At 33.8% G+C, this 21,407-nt stretch overlaps 1 protein-coding gene across 1 annotated transcript; it reads right to left on the reverse strand.

Annotated features, from left to right (window-relative positions):
* Positions 1–3,767: 3,767 nt before the first annotated feature.
* On the reverse strand, positions 3,768–7,047 carry LOC103945666 (zinc finger protein CONSTANS-LIKE 3). Its single transcript, XM_018647074.2, has 3 exons — positions 6,596–7,047; positions 5,659–5,877; positions 3,768–4,217 (listed from the first exon to the last, which is right to left on the reverse strand). The coding sequence occupies exons 1-3, from the start codon at positions 6,932–6,934 to the stop codon at positions 4,026–4,028; spliced, it is 750 nt and encodes a 249-aa protein (XP_018502590.2). The 5' UTR covers positions 6,935–7,047; the 3' UTR covers positions 3,768–4,025.
* Between the last annotated feature and the right edge of the window lie 14,360 nt (positions 7,048–21,407).

Consider the following 21,407-nt stretch of genomic DNA (forward strand, 5'->3'; position numbering starts at 1 on the left):
TTTTGCTTATTGTTCAAGGTATTACACCTCTAATTTGGGGCTTTTGGGCCATGATTTTGGACTCTTCGCTTAAACTCTCCCAGATTTGGCAGTTCTCATCTCACTGGTTTGTTGCTTCAATTCGTATTTCTCTCCGCTCGAAGACAACTATATGTTGTCACCTTTACAAAGGTCGGGGGTCTCTTTGACTCGGTGTTTAAACCCCCTAATTTTTTTTGTTTATGCTTGGATCAGGGCATTTAGATGCCTATTGTGTACGACTGGAATGGGCAAGGTTTCTTTTGATTTGCAAGTTTGGCTTCCTTTCACCGGCGTTGAGACGAAGATGGCCTTGAGTTTAGCTTTTTGCGAAGCAGTTTTATGGATATTCTGTTCACTGGTCGTCTCCACCAATTATGCGGTGGAGGAGGCAGCGGGTGAATCTCCCTTTGGGGTTTTTAGGTACTTCTGTGTGGTCACTTTTGGGCCTTCTGTGTGGGTCTTAACTTTTGGGCTGAGACACATTCTATGTATTTTTTTTTGTTTGGGTATAGATAAGAATCTTTACTCACACGTTGAATGTATAAGTGGCACCTTGTTTATATCTACCCCATATATGGGGCGGTCAGAAAATAATTCTAACCTCTGTCTACAGAGTCTTTATACCATGTCCTTTGGGACTTTGTTATAAAAAAATTCATTGACAAAAAAAGGGATTTTAAAATAACACCTTGAAAGGTAATATATGAAAAATCTTTAGAATGTAGAAATTGCACCGAAGGAGTTTCGCAATAATCGCATAGAACGGCGGTTAGCCAAAGTATTGTAGATCAAATGTTGGGGCCTCTAATCCCTATTTGAGACACATTTTGTAGCAATCCATTCGAATTTTATTTCAATAAATTCGAATCATTTTTTTTTTCAGGTTTTCATTCATAGATCATCTTTGTAAAAAATTAGAGGAATAAAATCACGAAGATATCGCTCTATTTACAACCATTTAATTGATTCGTTAAATGGTTTTGTGTTGAAATCTCTTGAGTTTACTCAGAAAAATATGTGTAGGAATAGGGTGGTGTGAAGAGAATGATCTCTCTCTAAGTGGTTTTGTGTTGAAATCTCTTGAGCTTAATCAGAAAAATATGTGTAGGAATAGGGTGGTGTGAAGAGAATGATCTCTCTCTAGCATTTGGATATCTTGAAGCTAATGCAAAAGCCATGACAATGTTTCAGAATCGTAGACCGTGTGTGTACAAAATTTTGTGAGAATTGCTAAAGAAACTCTCAAAATTAACTTTTTATGAATATTCTACCACCTTATATTTTTAATATAATATTTTGTAATGTTTGCGACAAATATATGTGAAAAATCTCACTCCAAAGGAATCTGTTTAACTTTTCTCAAATTTTGTTACTGCTCTTCATGTGCCGTTGCACTTCTTTCTGGCATCTTGATTTGATAATAGTTGCCTTACTTTATCAAAAGTAATGGTATCACAGTGGTGACAAGACTTTTCTTGTCTTCCTTCCGATCATCCCACCATGATCGCCATCATTTAAGCCTTGCCTTTTCCCTTTTCCGAAACAGTCGGGGGCACCAATTCAAATACTATTGTTTTTTAATTACCTAGCAAAATCAATTTTAACTAAATGAATTTCTTCGAGCGTATTTAATATAATTATATAATTATGTTTTTTTTATAAATTTACTGTCATATTATAAATTTGAACCATATATATCTCACAAGAATCAACCTGATTAATATTGTTATCAAATATTGGTTTGAACCATATATTATATGTCTGACTATTGAATTAGGTCCAATCACTTAAGTGACTAAAGATTGCGTGATCAAACAAGTGTCGACCCTCTACCACAATGGTCAAGAGGGGTGTTGCTCTCTCACCACGACGTGAGTTCAAACCTCGTTGATCATCAATTTAACAAATCTATTATTTGATATATTAAAAAAAAAGGAAAACTAATGAAAAAGGTTTGAAAACTTTGAGTTTTTAACGATAAAGACAAAATAAAGGGTAATGTGAATTGTACGATGATTGACTTTTTAGAAATATGGTTTTTTTGTTAAAGTGAACAGTAACATGAGTTTTTCGTTAAAGTTCCAAAAAAAAAAGTGTTGGGCACTAATGTTTATAGAAACTCAAGGAAAATTACAAATTTTGATAAAGGAAATTTAAAAAATTACGAATTTAATAAAGGAAATTTCAATTTTCAAATATTTGCCCAAAATATGTAGTGCTGAGTGAACTTTTTGGGCTACAGCCTACGAGATTGAATCTTTTGCATTCAAAATGGGTATGACTTTTTTGTAACCTTTATAAATTTAATTTAATTTTTTAATTTTATTATCATAAATGTGTCAATCAATAATTAGAATCATAATTAAAGAGGCCACACCGGAGCAGGAGATTTGATCTCACAGCCTACAAGTGTACTTGCCAAAAGAGATCATTAGCAAGTGTCAACTTCTGTATTGGAGCTAAAGCCTAATGAGATATTATTTTAAAGCAATGTGTGTTTTGCCTCGTTTGACATAATGGTTTAACCACGAGCGGCCGACAAAAAATGAAGAGCGCCGTCCTAGAGTTTGCCTCAAGAACCATATATAGCCTTTGGTTAAAAGAAAAGGTGGGATAATTGAGATCCTAATCATTCTAAATTATGTTTAAACATACTAATTAAGTAAGCACCCTTCATCATTCGGTAACATGAACGACCAAATGAGTAGCATAAAGATTAGTTATAAAACTTGGCCTTAATTGTAAACAAATTAATGAAGTGGTGTATGGCTTGTAAAGATGATGCAAGTGGATTATGGAGCTACTCGAGCCTTGACCATGCTCTAGCTTTTAGTGTTATTGGGTCGGTGTCTTAAAGCTTAGCTCATAATTAAGGACTTGTTTTATAAGCGTATAATGAAAAGCCTAATTTTAAAATATAGCCAAGACTTCTTTTCGAATTGCTTGTGTAACAAGTGCTTATGATCATAAGAAAATTTTCAGAAAGCACTTTTATATTGATGACATGTCAAAATTTAGTGAAAATTCAGGTACTTTTTCTGATAACTAAGTTTTTTTTTATCCAGTAACGTCAGAAACATTTTTAATTGTCTAAGGACACTTTAATTGACTTGTATATATAGACTTGAAAGAGTCTTTTTTCCTAGTTAGATACATAGGTTCTGTTTATGGACTTCACTCGCATGTTGACGAATGTGTACACTACTAATTGGCAGGTTGAATAGATTAAACTTCTCTTTGCTTTTCGAAAATATGAGGTTGATTGAGATGACAACGATAAGTACTTATGATGCCCATTTTCCTTCTTTGTCGATGATGACTCTCGTGTGTATTGAGACATACTGTACACCTGGTGATATAACTGATGATCACATTCCAATTACCAATTGGGAAACTTGCATGTGGTGAAGTAACTGATTCATTCCTCGCCTCAAATAACATAGAAGATAATATATGAGATATGACTGATTGATTTGCTAGGCATATTGGTTGGGCTTGTGCCTATCTCTTCAAGTAATTTCATTCCTCGCCTCAAAAAAAGCATAAAGTGGAGAGTTTTGTGGTCCTAGAGATTGATTAAGTTTCACCGAATAAGAAAATAAAGCAGAAATCGTGTGCTACTTTGAGCTTATATACACTGCATGTAACTCGATGGTGACTGTCACCATTGCTATTTAATCGCTCTTTTTTCTGTTCTTTCTCAATGAAAATGACTTTGTTTTCATCTGGAAACACTAAAGTGAAGCTTGAGCACGACCTTAATTAATTCTGTAGAAGCTAAAACTTCACCCTTGATTAATTAAACTCTTAAACATTGTCATTAAGTTTAACAATACAATCACCTATATTTACATGAACTAGTACTTCAAGCTAAATAGCGCTTAATTAAAGTACTGCATTCTGCATAATAATAATAATTAAAGTTCAAATCAAGCAGCCCCAAATTTGCCTAGCTACTTGCTAAACATCAGGCATGGGACATAGAGGTGGTCCTATGTTGCTAGCTAGATTATGGAATTAGATTCGATTGAAGAAAATGCATCAAGAAGGTTGATCCAACTATCGTCCTCCTCCTCATCTTCTTCCCCACTCATGTTGCTCCATTGAACATTTGAATTCTTCTCAATTTCGTCGTTCCTAGCAAACCGGCCTCTGATGCGCGGCCGGCTGTCCGCCAATGTCTTCCTACAAGCATACTGAATACAGAAATAATGGTAAGTTTTAGTGCTTCTTTATTAAGGGAAAGAAAGGGGAAAGAAGGAAATTAAACGTTTAAGGTTCAAATGTAGTGATATATAAAAGAGTAACAAGGTGCCCTTACTTCTGTAAGTTTAATTATTTGACATAAGGAAAAGTGGTACCCTTTTCTTAAGATATGAGGGACTCATCCAGCAGAAGTGGTTAATTAATTCAGACACGTTTTGTTGCTACTTAATCACTTTGTTCAATCAAATGGGGTAGGGTATGTGTAACATTAATTTCCAGGTAAAATAAAGTACTTGATGATCTAAGTGTAAAAAATACCAATACCACTCTATCTTGGGAAAGTTTACAATTTCAAATAGACGTCCAAGAGTAAGACAGTGTTGAACGTCTGTTAATAGGACTTGCAAAGACATAAAAATGGAAGAAAGCTGATTTGCAATAATTTATAAAATTGAAAAAAAAAAAAAATTGGTTAGCAGAAAGGTACAGAGTTTTGGAAGAGGATGATTGTGATAAATGTTTAAATTTAGTGCAGATTATCAGTTGTATAAAAAATAAATTATAAACCTACTCCGTTATATGAGATGACACCTCATATATCTCTTGTTATTTTATTCATACACAAGAAATAGACTCGAATGATACATACTTGATGAACTACATAATCATTACGGTAGATGCTCATTTCACTACTTGCACGTAGAAATGATTGCTTTATAATTTATGCGCACTCAAATGTTTAAGTACAAGGAATGCCACCTAACTCTTGCTTATGGAGTAAAGACAGTAGAATATAGGTTTAATCTTTTCCATGCACAAGTCATTCTACTAGTTTACAGTTTAGTTGTCATTTCATGCATTTTCAAACAACCACTCAATTAGTCCATTATAGAGCTAGGCTAAGCTAGCTAGCTCCCAAAAAACTCAAGTGTCAAACATGCACTACCATATCCTTTCCACTATTTGAGATGAAATTTAAAAAATGTAGGATGTGACAGACGCAAAGCATGGAATCATACATATATAGTAGGCACAAGGAGTAAAAGTAGCCTAAATTTACAAGAGATAATGAAATCACTGTGTGAAAAATCGTGTGCCAAAAAGCAACAAGAACTAGGCTACCATACATATAAAATCTTAAAGTGGAACTAGTGGGTCAATTGGATCAACCAGCAACTAGAAGTCTAGGAGAAAGATATATATAATATTTGGCTTCTTTTATTTAAGGTCTTTTCTTTTTTAGGACAAATATAGTTTGACGTGAATATAAAAAATTTCTTTTTGTAGGGTCTTGTCAATATATATATATATATATTAGTAATTTGTAGTTCAGGAGAAGTGATTGGTTGTTGTATACCATGGGGTACCAAGCAATTTGCAAATCAAAGGAAATAATTAAATAGTGAATTAACTGAAGTAGAGTGGTATGACCTTAATGGTCTTGTTGAAGTTTCTTTGGTTGCGCTTGCTTCTGTACCTCTCAATTCTCTCTTTCTTCTCCTCGGGACTGTACGGGCAAGCTTTGCTCATCCCTTCTATGATCATACTGCTCTCACTCGACAGCGGACTACTTTCTGATGATCTGTTATAACCACCATATTGCAATTGCTGTACCACTTGTACCCCGTTACTATGCATGCTATTGATCGTCTGCATGCATCCACAATGTTTTGACACAAAAACACACAATTATATTAATTCCAGTAAAACCCTACAACCCCACAGGTAACACATGGGAAGCAATTACGGAAAATATTCTCTTAGTTCTAAGCTTTGAAAGTAGGGGGCAAGCCTAAGCCCCACTTCTAACACGCAGATATATATATAGAATATATAGAAGTAGGGTAATGTTAGGGAGACTATATTTTTAAATCAAATTTTGTAAACCAAATTATGTGGATGTTGATGATTGAATTATTACTTAAGTATTGATTAACATACTTATTTTATATTTGTGACACATCATTTAGTTTACAAATTTGATTTCCCTAACATTATCCATAAATGTATATTAGAACAATTAATCAATGATCATGTAAATTTTTAGTATTGAATAGAGGAAATTATGTTAATTATGTCAGTCCAACATAATAATAGTCTCGGAACATGAGTATTTGTCTAATAATTAATATAATCTGCTAGGAATGTTACGTTTAAAAAATCACTCATGCACAAAGCACACTAACATAAACGTTAACGTGGCTCTCTTAATTTAGGTGTAGTATGAAACTACGAACTTAATTTGCATGGAGATTAGTATTTGTGAATGTAACGATGCAAAATGGCAGATAAGAAATAAACTTGGGCATTTAGTCATTTTAATGAAGCAACTAAGTAACAAACTAGAGAACTCTCGATGTAATCGAACCTGCAAATCCAAGTCCCCAGTGCTATACACCCGGCGGACCGGGACGGTCTCTGACTCCAGCAAGTCGGAGACCTGCTTGTGGGTCCCGCGAGTCTTCTGCAGTGAATGGCTGCTGACGCTGCGCTGAATCAGGTTCGGGGCCGGGTTTCCGTAGCACTCGTGAGCCCTGTGGCTGATCGGCGAGGCTCCGTGGCTGCTGGAGCCGCTGCTACAGCTGCTGCTGAACTCGGAGGAGACAAGGTGGTCGTGATGGTACTGCAATGGAAGAGCCTCATGCGAGCCCTGATGATACTGAAAATCGGGGGCGCATGGGAATGCGGTGCTGTTGTGACCGTACATTGGCGCGTGGGGTAAGTAGGGTTTTAGGAAGGTTTTGGGAGTTTATATTCTAATGAGTGCAGTGAATATTGGAGAGGTTGGAGAGATGGATAGATTTACGAATGTGGATGGAAGGCTGGGACTTTGTGGGGGTACTTAAAGGGAGGAAGAGTAAGGGGTGTGGGCCCCATTGAGAGCAGAAGAGATGGGACGGGAGAGACTGCAAGGTGACGTGGATGCTGATGTCATGCTTTCCGGTAAAGCATTGACATGTGTTTTAACTTCTTCCACTAGTAGGGTTTGGGATCGTTGGCTGTGTGTCTAAAGATTGAGTAATGCTAGAAAGATAACTAATGAAATACCAAGGGTTTTATGCATAATAAAATTTTCATCATTCTTTTATAGCTAGACGAATTGATTCAATAATAAAAAATTCCTCTTTTTAATAAATTCATGTGCCATCAAATTTATAAACTAAATAATGTGTTACTAATAGAAAATTAGTACGTTAATCAACGTTTAAGTAATAATTAAATCATTAACAACCATATCATTTGGTTTGCAAATTTGATTTAAAAAATTTAATCTCCCTAGCATTATACCTAAAAATTTGTATAGTGCCTATTTTTGCATAATCTATGGATGGGAGGCTTGGATTTTTGGTTTTTGGGTTGCCAAATTCTTTGTATTTGTTTTTGTTATCAATTAAAGAAAGGTTATTACACTTTAAAATTTTAATATTTATTTATTTTATTAAGAAAGAGTGTAAAATGTCTTTTTAAAGTTAAAAAAACAATTCTCAATAAATATGTGATAAAGCATCCACAAGTCATATTATTGCATGATCACAGAACTTTTTCCCATTTTAAAAAAGAAGACATTTCTTTGATCACTATGACATCACTTTGTGGTTATTGTATATTCTCATATGCCGAGAATCCACTCGACCCCTCTCTTTCTCACTTATTACGTAAAAGAGAGATGTTTTCTCGATGTACAGAAGCTTTCCACCATTTTGCGAGAGATATTTCAGTGTGCTACATGGTACTGGTATGTCAAATGTTATAAGACAAGTAGATAAATTAGGGGTACAAGTTGGAATGATATTTCTGGTTTAGACAATAAAATTCGAATATGAATCCGTACCATGATCAAAGAGATATAGCATTACCATTTCCTTCCGAATTCGAATATTTTTCGAAAAATTGAACTAATTTTGATAATTTCGAATTTTTGATCCGAATTTTTCTAAAATATTTTGAACTTACACTGAACAAAAATTTCTGAAAACGTCCAATTTTTTATAATTAAATACTCAAAGCATATATTTTGCAATCAATTTTTGTATTTTAATAATGGTAATTTTGGATGCATTTTTTTTCATGGTTATTATAGTAAACATACACGTGTGCATGTGTATATATATTAAAAAAGATAAGTGTGGGAGCAAATTTCTATTCCTGATTGAATTGATGAAAATCTATGCACACAAAGAAAAGAGACAAATAGAGTTAGACTAACATAAATATGGTGCTAGCCAAAGGGCTTTCAATGCCTAAGTCAAAAAGATTGCTGGAAGTAATAAGAATGTGGTGAGAATGCTTGATTACCATAATAAAGTGGCTATCCTTGGCTCTCAAGGTTCTAAAAGAAGTTAGGCACTACTCGGGCGGCGAGTTAGGGCTTAGCGTCCAGGCGGCTAGGCAGGCTTCTAGGCGGATTTAAGTAAATCTATTGTATTTCATGTAAATAAGTGTATGTTTATACTTAAAATGTATATAATTTCATCAGAAACTAGAAAATAGAATGACATATATATATTATGAAGTATTGGAACATAATGAAAACGTGGGGAGCAAACATGTAATGTGCATTGTAATCCTAAACTGAATAGGTTTTCCACCTCTTCTGATTAGCTTGGGTAGCCATGACATACTACTAGGTGTCACTCATGGTTTGTGGAAACCCTAAAGGTGTATATTCACTAAAAGGAGAATTGAAAATATGTTTCAATTCGTAATCGATTTGAAGAGTTCTAATCACCCACTGACTCGCTAAAAGGAACCTAATGGATCGTACACCATGTAAGATAAAGATTGAAGAAACAACGAAGATGAGTAAGGATAATTAAATTTAATTATTTATGGCTAGGATTAATTAATATGTTAATTAATCAAACGAATAAGTTCGTTTTAGCTTTTGAGTAATTATTGGACCTCAAGGCCCATTGGGCTTAGAACCGTCAAACCCATTAACTTAAGTTGTATGACAACTTAATGACTAAAGACTCAAAAGGGTCCAAATAACCCAAAGCCTTTCAAAGGCCGGCCATATTACGGATGAAAGGTTTTTTTTGTTCTTTTGTCACTTAATTGAAGTGACTATATAAAGGACTTTATAGCCAAAAGTCATTAGGGTTCTCTCTTGAGGAAATTGGAGAGAACAAAAGCTCTCATTTTCTCTCTAGGAGCCCGGCCCCCCCTTGGAGGGATTTACTAGTATGAATTCTCCTCCAAGGTCACTCATCTCTTCTTCAAGTCCCTCCTTGGTGTGGAAACTTAGAGGTTCCCTTTCTTCGGAACTTATAGAATCCATTCATCCATCCTCCTCCAAGAAATCCATGGAGCTAAGAATTAAGGAATGAAGGCACTCTCTCTTGGGTGATTAGCCTTTACTTATGCAAAGAGGATTCAACAAAGGTATAATATTTCTCAACTCACTTTATTCTTGAGTTGAGTATTGGTTCACCACAATTACTAGGCCTTGAATTTCATGAGTAAAGTTTTGTTTTTGAGTGCATACAAGCATGATTCCACATTTTAATTGTTAATTGCATGCATAGATGTTACTCAAATGCACTAGTTTTCACAAATATTTTCCTTCAGAATCTACCACCAAATTACCCCGCGTGCATCCACATACACAATAATGTACCAATGCCATTATGCGTGTATACGACATCGTCCAAACACATAATTCACTAATTTAGTACGAACGTACGTCCCTACACAAAAAGAAACTGTACCAATGTATTAATATTAATGATCTACTTTCTATCCATGGGTTGATGCAAGACGAGCTAACAGTCTCAATGAGACGGGGGTAGATAACCTGAGAATCACTCAACCAAGGATAACAGAGTTTGTTCGACGTTACTAATTATGGATTCACTTGACGCGATCAAGTCAAACACTTGTTTCTGGAGAAGAAAAGACTCACTTCTTAAATTAATTTTAAAATTTACTGAATGACTTCTTTAGAGGTGCATATAGAGCCATTTAACTAGGAAGATTACGAAGCATCAGTAGAATAAATAGTTAAGACTAGGGTAGTTATTGGGCAACTCAATTAAAAGAGAGAAAAAACAATGCATTGACGTACACTACAACATTTATTCCAATTTATGACGAGCAATGTGATCATTACAAGTAAATGATATGCAGCTTGGGGTCAATTGTTTTCCAGATTGGGATCTACCCCAATTGTGGTTGAATACCATAGTGACACAGGTTCTATGAGTTCATGGATTGAACAATGTTGTGGGCAACTTTATAAAGACGGAAAATCTGTCCTTTTTTTTTTTTGGACGAAGAGGTAAAATCTGTCCTTGACATCCATTATGTTTGTGAAACATTCTGTTTTTGCGATATTAAAAGAAAACAATTGGAGCAAAGAACTTTCTCTCATATGATTGCAAATATTATCTCTACTCTTTTTAAAGTAATCAATATCAAGAAGTGATTTGGAAGTTTTATGTGCATTATTAGAAGGTGATTAGTGTTAGCAAGAAAGGATTAATGCGTGCATGTTATATGAGAATGTTAAAATTATTTGGAGTGTTTTGCTTCTTAAAACTTTTCAAGGGTTTTGAATTTATTGGTGTTAAATTGGATGCAATGGAAAAAACTAATTTGGCTTCTCAAAGATCTAGGAAAAAGAAATTCAATTTAAACTCAAAGAAGATTTTCTTCAGAGAAGAGGAGAATGATGCTGAAAAGATCCCATTAAAGGAGAGTCATAGGAATTTGAGTTTGAATGTTGTCATAGTTGTTCTAGGAGTTGTAAGGGTGTTATAGAAACTTGAGGCTTGTTAACTTGTAAACCGTTATAAATATTGTATTAGAAAGCCTTGAATGGTAGACTTGATTGAATGAAAGTACATTTGCTTTGCACAATTGAAGTGAGTGAATGTTTCTTCCTTAAATCAAGTGTTTGGCTTAATCGTGTAAATGAATTTCTGATTAGCGACATCAAACTACCTTCGTTGCCCTTGATTGAATGATTTCCATATTAACTATCCCTGTATCCTCAAGACCTTTCGATTTTTTTTTTTTTTTTTTTTGCTTCAAGGGTTTATTACCATCTAACTATTAATACAGGATCCGTGCATGACGTCTTAATTACTCAATTGTGCATATAATATGGCCTAGTATTGCCTAAACCATGATACTTGTCAAGACTTCGAAAAATAATAATTAAAATAAGCAACATTTAGCAAGCAATTAACTTAATTAGATTTTAACTAACTTTTTTACTTGCTTATCTCTCCATATAGCTACATGGTGTGCCAATTTTAGTTGGAGAATAGTATCTCATTGATAAAATAATATACAATTAATATATGGGAGTTTCCGTCTCTACTATCACCAAGACTTTTTGTGTTAAAATACAACACCAATAAATAGGTGGTTAACTTAATTGGACAATACTAGTGTTGTTCATGGTGGATCATGTTGGGTGTAAAAGGTTTATCATGGTATTAGAGCATACTATTCTTTCGACACTTCCTGGCCTTGATTTTTGGGCTCAAATTTGCCTCCTTAAGTTGGATCTTCGAAAAGTTGAGCTAGCTCCAACTTAAGAGTATTGACTGCATAACTGGGCCTTCGTAAAGTTACGTTGGCTCTAGTGAATGATGATGACCATGCTCTTGAAAAGTTGTTTAGCTTCGGTATAATGGATTGACTAGTTCCCGATGTGGGAATTGGTTTATTGTGTGAGACCACTCGTGAATGACTGTGTTGGAGTATAGGATCCCATATTGGGCATATGACTAATAGTATATTACTAATATTGGGAGTTTTTCACTCTTAATATCACTGAGGTCTATTGTGATAAAACCCAACACTTAGCAATAGCTAGTTAAATTAGAATAATATGATGATGTTGGTGGTGGATTATGTTGAACCTAAAAAGTAGGGATGGAGGTAGCTAAGTAGACCTGACATTCGTGTTGTGTTTTTTGTGTTTATGTCGTTTTCATGACATACCCCGATATCTAAACGGATCGTGTTGTGTAACACCCGTTAAAGTAAACGGGTAATATGACCTGATCTGAAATCAACCCGTTGCGTTTCAAAATTGAGGAACCTTGCACGTTTTTTTACAATAAAACCCTTCAATTTTCATCAATCACCAAGGGAAATGGTATTAGAATTTTGACTTGATATATTGTCTTCAAATGTTATATTGACGATGTTTTCATTAGGCTTTAATGTGTTTTATAATTTTTTTAATCTCACTCTTTGTACTATAAAAATAAACAAATAAGTAAAACTTAAGTTTTTTTATATAAAATAATAATACAATAATACATATTTAATGTACAATAGATACACACACACACTCTCTCTCTCTCTCTCTCTATGACTATTGCATTTTATAATAAGTTTTTTTATTTTAGTATAAAAAATTAAAATCAAAACAACTTTTTTTTAACATGTCTAAACTTGTTACCTGCGTGTCACCTTCGTGTAAGTCTGTTAAGGACCCGTTATTAAAGGGTTCTTATCGTGTGATCCGTTAACGACCAGATTACTTATCGTGTTGACTCAAAACCTGTTATTTTCATATCGTTTATGTATCGTGTAAGAAATCATCAAGTCTACAACTAAGGCCTAGTGGAGGCACATGCCCCCACTCAATCTTTGTGACGAGGGAAAAATCATGATGCTTACAATAAGGGGCATAATGCATGCTCCTATATAATTTGTACTTATCATATTTAAGTATTTTTTATTTCTAATAATATGTACAATAATAAGCGGTCATTGTGAAAAAAAAATCCCACAAGTTGTGGCTTAATGAACTTTGAGAAAGAATCAATGAAGTTATAGAAGATATTCTACTATCATTAAACTATTTTAATCTAATTAGAGGTTAAGGTCCTCCTTGCTAAAGAAAGTTTTTAACTCTGTCCCTACTAAAAAGTTCAATTTTGCTATCAATTTTTCTAGCCCAACTCTCTCTCTCTCTCTCTCTCTCTCTCTCTCTCTCTCTCTCTCTCTCTCTCTCTCGTTGTATATTTATGATATTTATGGCTAAAGATGATATTTACCTTAGAGGTCGATCCTTTTAATTTATTGACCTGAACTTTGGAGACAAGCCCTTACTTTGAAAAAATATTTTGAAATATCTTCTCTCATGATTTTATGAATGTATGAATCAACTGGATAGTGGATGGGGAAGCTCCACTATCCCAAACATTCGGTCAAACGATGAAGTAGAAGCAAGCAAGTAGCAAGACTTGGGCAGAACTTTTTCAAAGTTGTCCTAAATATATATGAATGTAACTTTCTCCCTCCCAGTTTATTCCAGTGAGAAATCTGGAAAATCTTTGCCCAACTTGCATTTGACAACAAATAAAATAAATGAACCCACCACTAAGATCCACATGAGAGCAACAGAGTAAGAGAGTTATTTAACACATCTAGCTCCATGTGAGGAGCATAAAGTACTCCCGATCATATGAATATTGAACTACATTGGAAACTTTGGAAACAAAACAATATATTAGGATTTTATGACAGGAAACTGCTATAATCCATAGCTAGTCATATTCTAAAGACATCAGTACCAACCCTCTTGTTAGCTACGTAGGATATATATATATAGCTATGATCCTCTTAATCGTGATCACCAAGTTAAGTGTCATTGTCTTCCTTCTAATCATTATTACTGCAATAACATATATATTACAATTAAGCTTGATTTTTTTTTCACCAGGATCCCTCATGCCTGCCACTTAAAGTAGTAATTTATTTCAATGTTTTTCACTGAACCTATTTCTCTACTCCTATCGGATGTGCTTTTTTAAAGGACCTGGCTTCTCTGCCCTTCCAGTTCTCATACACTTTCATCATCTCCTATTTGTACGGTCACGGTTAAATCACGTCAACATTTTATATAACTATTGTTTTTTGTCTTATTATTTCTATAAAAAAATCAATATAAAATGTTGACGTAACTTAACCATGACCGCACAAAATAGGAGGGTATGAGAGTGTATGGGAACTGGAAGGGCAGAGAAGCCAGGTCCATAGATAATACATGCGTTCCCCGTGGAATATGCACATATTTCACTTCTTTCAAATAACAAATACGCATTGTATAGTGAACGGAACCATTTAACTTCTTAATCTTTGTTTGAAAATCATTCATACAAAAAATGATTCAAATAGGAAATCGTTTAGCCTTCAAAATATATGGCACAAATCGATGGTATGAGTACCTAGTAATATACTTATGATGAACTGTCAATTTATTTGATATATTTGAATAACTAAACGACATATGATCTTTAAATAAAGATTAAGTAGTTGAACGGCTCCATTTATTTATAGAATTTATAAAAGAAAATAAGTTATTTGCAAAAAAATGAGATACGTGCGTATATTCCTCCATAAGGAGAACACAAGTATTACTCGTTCAATTAAGGTGCAGTTTGATTTTGAAACAAACGAGAATATTTCAAATTGCTGATGGAACCTAATTAAGTGCTTAAAAGATGTCTAACCACCTCACCCATTACCAATTGTTTATACTTTTTAGTTGAATTCTCACATTATAACAAATTGAACCCCTTCAAACGTTCTTTGGAGTTCTTCTTGGTCTAAATTTATTCGCAAAAAGAAAAAGACATTCTCTGAATAGATTTTTCGTTTAACTTAATACCAACTTAGTATTATCGACCTAGATCACCAACCATATTCTTTCATAATTAATCAGTAATTACTAATAATCACCACAAAGCTAATAGAGCATGAGTTTTCTTAAAATTTTGTCTCCAATCAATGTTCTTGAAATCTAGGGTATAGAGATATTGCATGCTTGACTTAAATCTCTTACGATGATGCAAACTTTGAAAACTTTCGCAAGATAATCGATTAAGATGTACATTGACCATGCGAAAGAGAGGGGACCTCTTTAGCATCTTATAAATAATGAACCGCGCGTAGGTCCATGAGAATCATCTATATCACTTCGAAAAGGAGTATTTCTGTTGTTCAGAAAACTCAGTCGCACCAAATCTATTACCTCCGAGACCCTTTTCTCTATACACAGCACGCAAAGTAACTAACTGGGCAGGGCTTATACAACAAAACGTTTCGTTTTCGGTTGGTCAACAGCTAGGCTGAAGCCCTTCCCAGCCAATTGGATCGAACTAATAAATTTGTCTACTCTTAATATTGCTTGCAGCACTAGTTGTTCGGCACTGACAATTATTCCACTACGTAACGTAAACAACGTAATGTTACAGTGCTTTCTACCAACTTGCATGATGTACCTTGTCCCCATATGTCGCTGCTTTATTTTCCCCTTGCACATTATTACTTGCATATATGCATAATATGGTACGTGCAATACACAAAAGGTAGTGCTATTTCACAGACTCTTTTTTTTCTCTCACACATCTTTATTAATTTTTGTTCATTAATCTTCTTCAATCATTTGATCCAAGGGCCGGAACTTAAGAGGAGTGTGTGAGTAGTAAAAATAGATGTGTAGATAACATCACCCTACTAAAAAAAACTGTATAATTATATATCAGAACAACTAGTGCTCTTGCGGGGTTTTGATACCAATCGGGTGTTAATTGCAGGTATTGATTGCATATACTAATTGAGAGGGATCTTGATGTTTTTATTCGAGTACTCTTGCGGGGTTTTGATACCAATCGGGTGAGACTCATCATACAACAATGCATCATCTCGCATTTTCTTTTATTAAAGCGGCATGCAGACTCAGATATAAGATGCTGAAATTACAAGAACTGTATCAATAAAAACCTAATCTTGAAACAAACACGAAAGCAATCTTAAACTCTTACGGCAAACATGGAAGCAATCATAATCTTTATTCTACTAGAAAACCAAAAGTAACTAGCATAATAATAAACCCTAATACAAAAAAGACCACAATCTATAATCTAACATACTAATAAACCGAAATTGTTAATTGACTTGCTAACTTTTCCAATATTTTCTTAAGTCTTCTAATTTTTTTTGACCTTTTATTTCAAATATAATTGCAAAGAAAAGAAAAGAAAAGCATCTTCTTCAGTGTCCAAGTTATGCTAGGCTATTCGAAATAATGCACGCCTATAACCTAGTAGGCAATTGTGCTCTTATTCCTGTGGTGGACCTCTGGAAAATGCAGGTGGGGTTTCTTTCTAGATAACGAAATAATGGGGTAGCTTGTTGTGGGTTTGTGATCAAATGCGGTCAACAAGAAATTAGAACAGTTTCCTCCACTAGCATGAGTGATTCTGAGACCATGTGACAATGAGCTCGTTTTAATGACATTATTTGTCAAATAAATATTTGTTATGTGTTTAGAAAGCAAATCATTTGTTTAATACACATTCTTGATGAGTTAGTAACAAAAGGGTATTGTTCTATAAAAGGTAACTGGTATGAGTAGAGATCTAATGGTTGTAAACACATTAGATTTCTACTCATATATATCTTTTTGTAACAGAACATTGTATATCAAGAATCATTAATCAAGAACTCAGTTTCTTCTACCTTTCTAGAATTCTCTCGATTCCTATCTAATCTTCTTTTCCTTCTCTCTGCTCACTCTGTTAGGGTTAACATGCTATCTTCGCTGGAATCAGCTGGATGCTTGACGGTTCTTCGATCTTGGATCTTTCGTTTCCGCTTCATTTCTTCTCTCTCTAAAATTTCTTTGATCCCAATTCCGATCTTAGGGTTACTTCCCAATTCTGTGATCTCTGATTGCAGCAATGGTGACGGCTGCTCAGTTACAAATCTTGCAATCTCTTATTACTTTTGATCTTGTCCAGGCACTATCACATGCATAATTTGAGCCTATTCCGGCATCTGTTGCTATGTCACCTACTGTATCTAGTCTTGCATCTGAACCTCAATCCGCTGCTGACACTGCAACTTAGTCATTCTTCTCTGCTATCCCTATGGTACCCGAATTTCAACCTGAGGACTTACAAGTTGTTCTTTCTATTCCTCCACTTAATTTGCATCCTATGCAAAAAGGTCTAAGAGCAAATTTTGGAGAAACTTGCGTTACTATCTACAATTCATGAAAAGGGTGGTTGGTGTAACCAAAGTTGAACTTCACACTTATAAGTAGGCCTGACAATTTTTGACACGACCCGATAATCCGACACGACACGATACGAAATTAACAGGTGTTTGGGTCGACACGATAACAAATCGGGTCGTTATCGGGTAACCTGATAAGCACCTGTTAAGATAACGGGTTGATTCGGGTATACACGTGGGTAACACGATACACGATAAGCAGAATATTATTTTTATACTTTTATAACCCTAAAAAAATACTGTAATAATTATATAAATTAATTTTACAATTTTATACCCCTAAAAATTATAATATATATATATATATATATTAAATTAACTATAAAGTTTATAATAATTATAATAATTATATATACTATAATAATTATACCCCCAAAATATTAACTATCTATAATAATTATAATTATATATATATTAAATTTTATAAAAACTATAATAATTATTAATTTATAATTTAATATGCATGATGCATTGCATGATTTGCATCCATGTGATTTCTTTCCATTCAATTTCTTGCCGTTGCCACCCTTTTTGAAAAAAAAATGGAGGGAAAATGAAAATGTTAAGAAAAGTTGAAAATGAAACAAAAAAGTGAGGGAATTAGGGAAAGATGTTGGAGGGAAAAGTGAAAATGATAAGAAAAAGTTGAAAAGGAAACAAAAAAGAGAGGGAAAAATGAAAATTAATAGAAGTGGTGAGAAATATTTTTTTTTTTTTTAAATTATTAACTTTTTATCACACACATGACATATCTCACTATTTTTATAATGACACACGTGATGTATGTACTATTCCGTGTACCAGTCAATTATAATTTATACGTACAAAATAAATAGATTTAAATCTACTTAATAAATATATATATACACACACACGCGGAACTTGATTGATGGCATACGAATTCTCCAAAACTAATTTCAACGATCCCAACCGTCAAACTTGTTTGTACATGCTTTGAGATCACATCAACAAAAAATCGTAAAAAATAAACATTCAGAGATCAAGTAACAGGACAAAGCTTTTCGACGGTTATAAACGAAAAATCACGACTTAACGGTTATTTTAACTTCGATTTTGATGATTTTTTATAGCTACACTCCTTGACCCTATATGAATACAATGAATGAATTCGATCTTCAATTTAAAATATTTACACAAGTGGATACCACAAAATCTTATGTTACACTTGATGAAAATGTAAGTAAACTCTAAGAAGTGTTAGTTAATATATTGTTTTTATGGGATACGAATTCTCTTAAACTAATTTCAACGATCCAAACCGTCAAACTTGTTTGTATATGCTTGGAGATCACATCAGCAAAAAATCACAAAAAACAAACATTCAGAGATCAAGTAACGGGACAAAGCTTTTCAACGGTTATAAACGAAAAATCACGATTTAACGGTTATTTTAACTCCGATTTTGATGATTTTTTACAGCTACACTCCTTAACCCTATATGAATATAATGAATGAATTAGATCTTCAATTTAAAATATTTACACAAGTGTATACCACAAAATCTTATGTTATACTTAATGAAAATATAAATAAACTCTTAAGTGTTAGTCAATCTATCATTTTGATGGGATAAGAATTCTCCAAAACTAATTTCAACGATCGAAACCGTCAAACTTGTTTATATATACTTGGAGATCACATCAGCAAAAAAATCACAAAAAACAAACATTCAGAGATCAAGTAACGGGACAAAGCTTTTCAACGGTTATAAACAAAAAATCACGATTTAACGGTTATTTTAACTCCGATTTTGATGATTTTTTATAGCTATACTCCTTGACCCTATATGAATACAATGAATGAATTCGATCTTCAATTTAAAATATTTACACAAGTGGATACCACAAAATCTTATGTTATACTTAATGAAAGTATAAATAAACTCTAAGTGTTAGTCAATCAATCATTTTGATAGGATACGAATTCTCCAAAACTAATTTCAACGATCCAAACCGTCAAACTTATTTGTATATGCTTGGAGATCACATCAGCAAAAAATCACAAAAAAAAAAATTCAGAGATCAAGTAACGGGACAAAGCTTTTCAACGGTTATAAACGAAAAATCAAGATTTAACGGTTATTTTAACTCCGATTTTGATGAATTTTTACAGCTACACTCCTTGACCCTCTATGAATACAATGAATGAATTCGATCTTCAATTTAAAATATTTACACAAGTGGATACCACAAAATCTTATGTTATACTTAATGAAAGTATAATAAACTCTAAGGGGGCGTTTGTTGCACCGGACTATCTCGGACTGGATTAGCTTCAAGGACTAAGCTGGACTGACTTAGACTAGACTAAACTGGACTAACTTAGTGAAGCGTTTGGTGCAGTATTGGATTAAGAAGCTGGATAATAACAAATTCTAATATTATTTTATTTAATATATAAATTATTAATATTTTATTATGATCTTATCTTTTTCTCCATCTTTTCCTACCATTTCCGTCCCACTTTTTTCCTCTTCTCTCATCGTCCCACCCTCTCCCTCTTTTTTTCCTCTCAGACCTCTCAATTCATGTTTCTTTCTCATTCCTGGTCAAACTCCTTATTGATTCCAGTCTCTATTTCTTTGTCCTCCCTCCCTCTCTAGCTATGCGTTGTTCGAACGAAACCTCACGGCTCCAATTTTCCTGACGAGTTGCAGGTTTCCCAATGTGTTTTTTGGCCAACCCTCATTAAATTGGATGAAGTTAGCACCGCCAAAAAATTCATCACCATCCCTGGACCGAGATCTTAGCTTTGCATGCTCGAATCTGCCATGGATTTGAAGAAGCCCAAACAGGCCGAGACTTCCAGGCCATTTTCCGGCCACATTCGACCACATTTTGGCCTCAATTCAAGTAAAATCGTAATCTTGTCACTCCCAGCTTCAATTTGGTATATTTTATATGAAAGTTGGTTGTGAAATGGATCTGAAAGAGAGTCGGAAAGTTAATGATTGATCTAGGTGACCGGAGATGACGAGGAGTCTGTCGGGAGTGGTCGTTGAGCATGACAAGGATGGAAATAGAGGATAGTCTTAGCTAGTCCCATGGTTATTGGGGGGTCTCACTAAGACCTGTTAGTGAAGGGTTTTGTCCATGCTAGTCCCCTTTAGTCTCATTAATGTTAGTCTCAGCATGGAACAAACACAGTATTGGACTAATAGCTAGTCCAGTCCAGTCCAGTCCGACTTAGTGAGGGCAAACAAACGCCCCCTAAGTGTTAGTCAATCTATTGTTTTGATGGGATACGAATTCTCCAAAACTAATTTCAACGATCCAAACCGTCAAAATTGTTTATATATGCTTGGAGATCACATCAGCAAAAAATCACAAAAAAAAAACATTCAGAGATCAAGTAACGGGACAAAGCTTTTCAACGGTTATAAACGAAAAATTAAGATTTAACGGTTATTTTAACTCTGATTTTGATGAATTTTTACAGCTACACTCCTTGACCCTATATGAATGCAAAGAATGAATTTGATCTTCAATTTAAAATATGGATGTGGATATCACAAAATCTTATGTTATAATTTATATACTTTATAAAAGTATGAATCAACTATAATATTAATAATTATATACATTAATTTAACAATTTTATATCCCTAAAAAGTAAAAACTATAATAATTATATAATATAATTATATATATTAAATTAAATTTAAAAATTGATGACCCTTGGATCGGCTGAGATTAAATCTCAACCGTCCATTTCATAATTATATATATATATATATATATATATATTATTAAAATACTGCAGTGAATTCAGTGCCTATTCATCAAACAGAATCTGTAGATGTTATCTTTGAGGTAACCTAATTTTGTTTTTATTTACTTTATATATTTGTAGATTGTAGTATTAGTACTATAATAAGTGTTGAAATTATATTTGAAATTGACATGATGCATGATATTTTATGATGTAGGATTTTGATAATAATTATGATGGTTCAAGTTCGATTGAAAAAAATGAATTGTAGAAGTATTTGGAGGATAAAGGAATAGATAGAAAAGTAGACATAGATGCTCTTTCTTGGTGGCAAATGGAGCGTTTTCATTATCCGATACTTTCTCAGTTAGCAAGAGACGTGTTAACGACTCCCATTT

Source organism: the organism of the source record quoted next, unplaced genomic scaffold (genome assembly GCF_019419815.1).
Source record: "Pyrus x bretschneideri cultivar Hongxiangsu unplaced genomic scaffold, Pyrus_bretschneideri_v1 Contig29, whole genome shotgun sequence".
In the NCBI taxonomy this organism is placed as follows: Eukaryota; Viridiplantae; Streptophyta; class Magnoliopsida; order Rosales; family Rosaceae; genus Pyrus; species Pyrus x bretschneideri.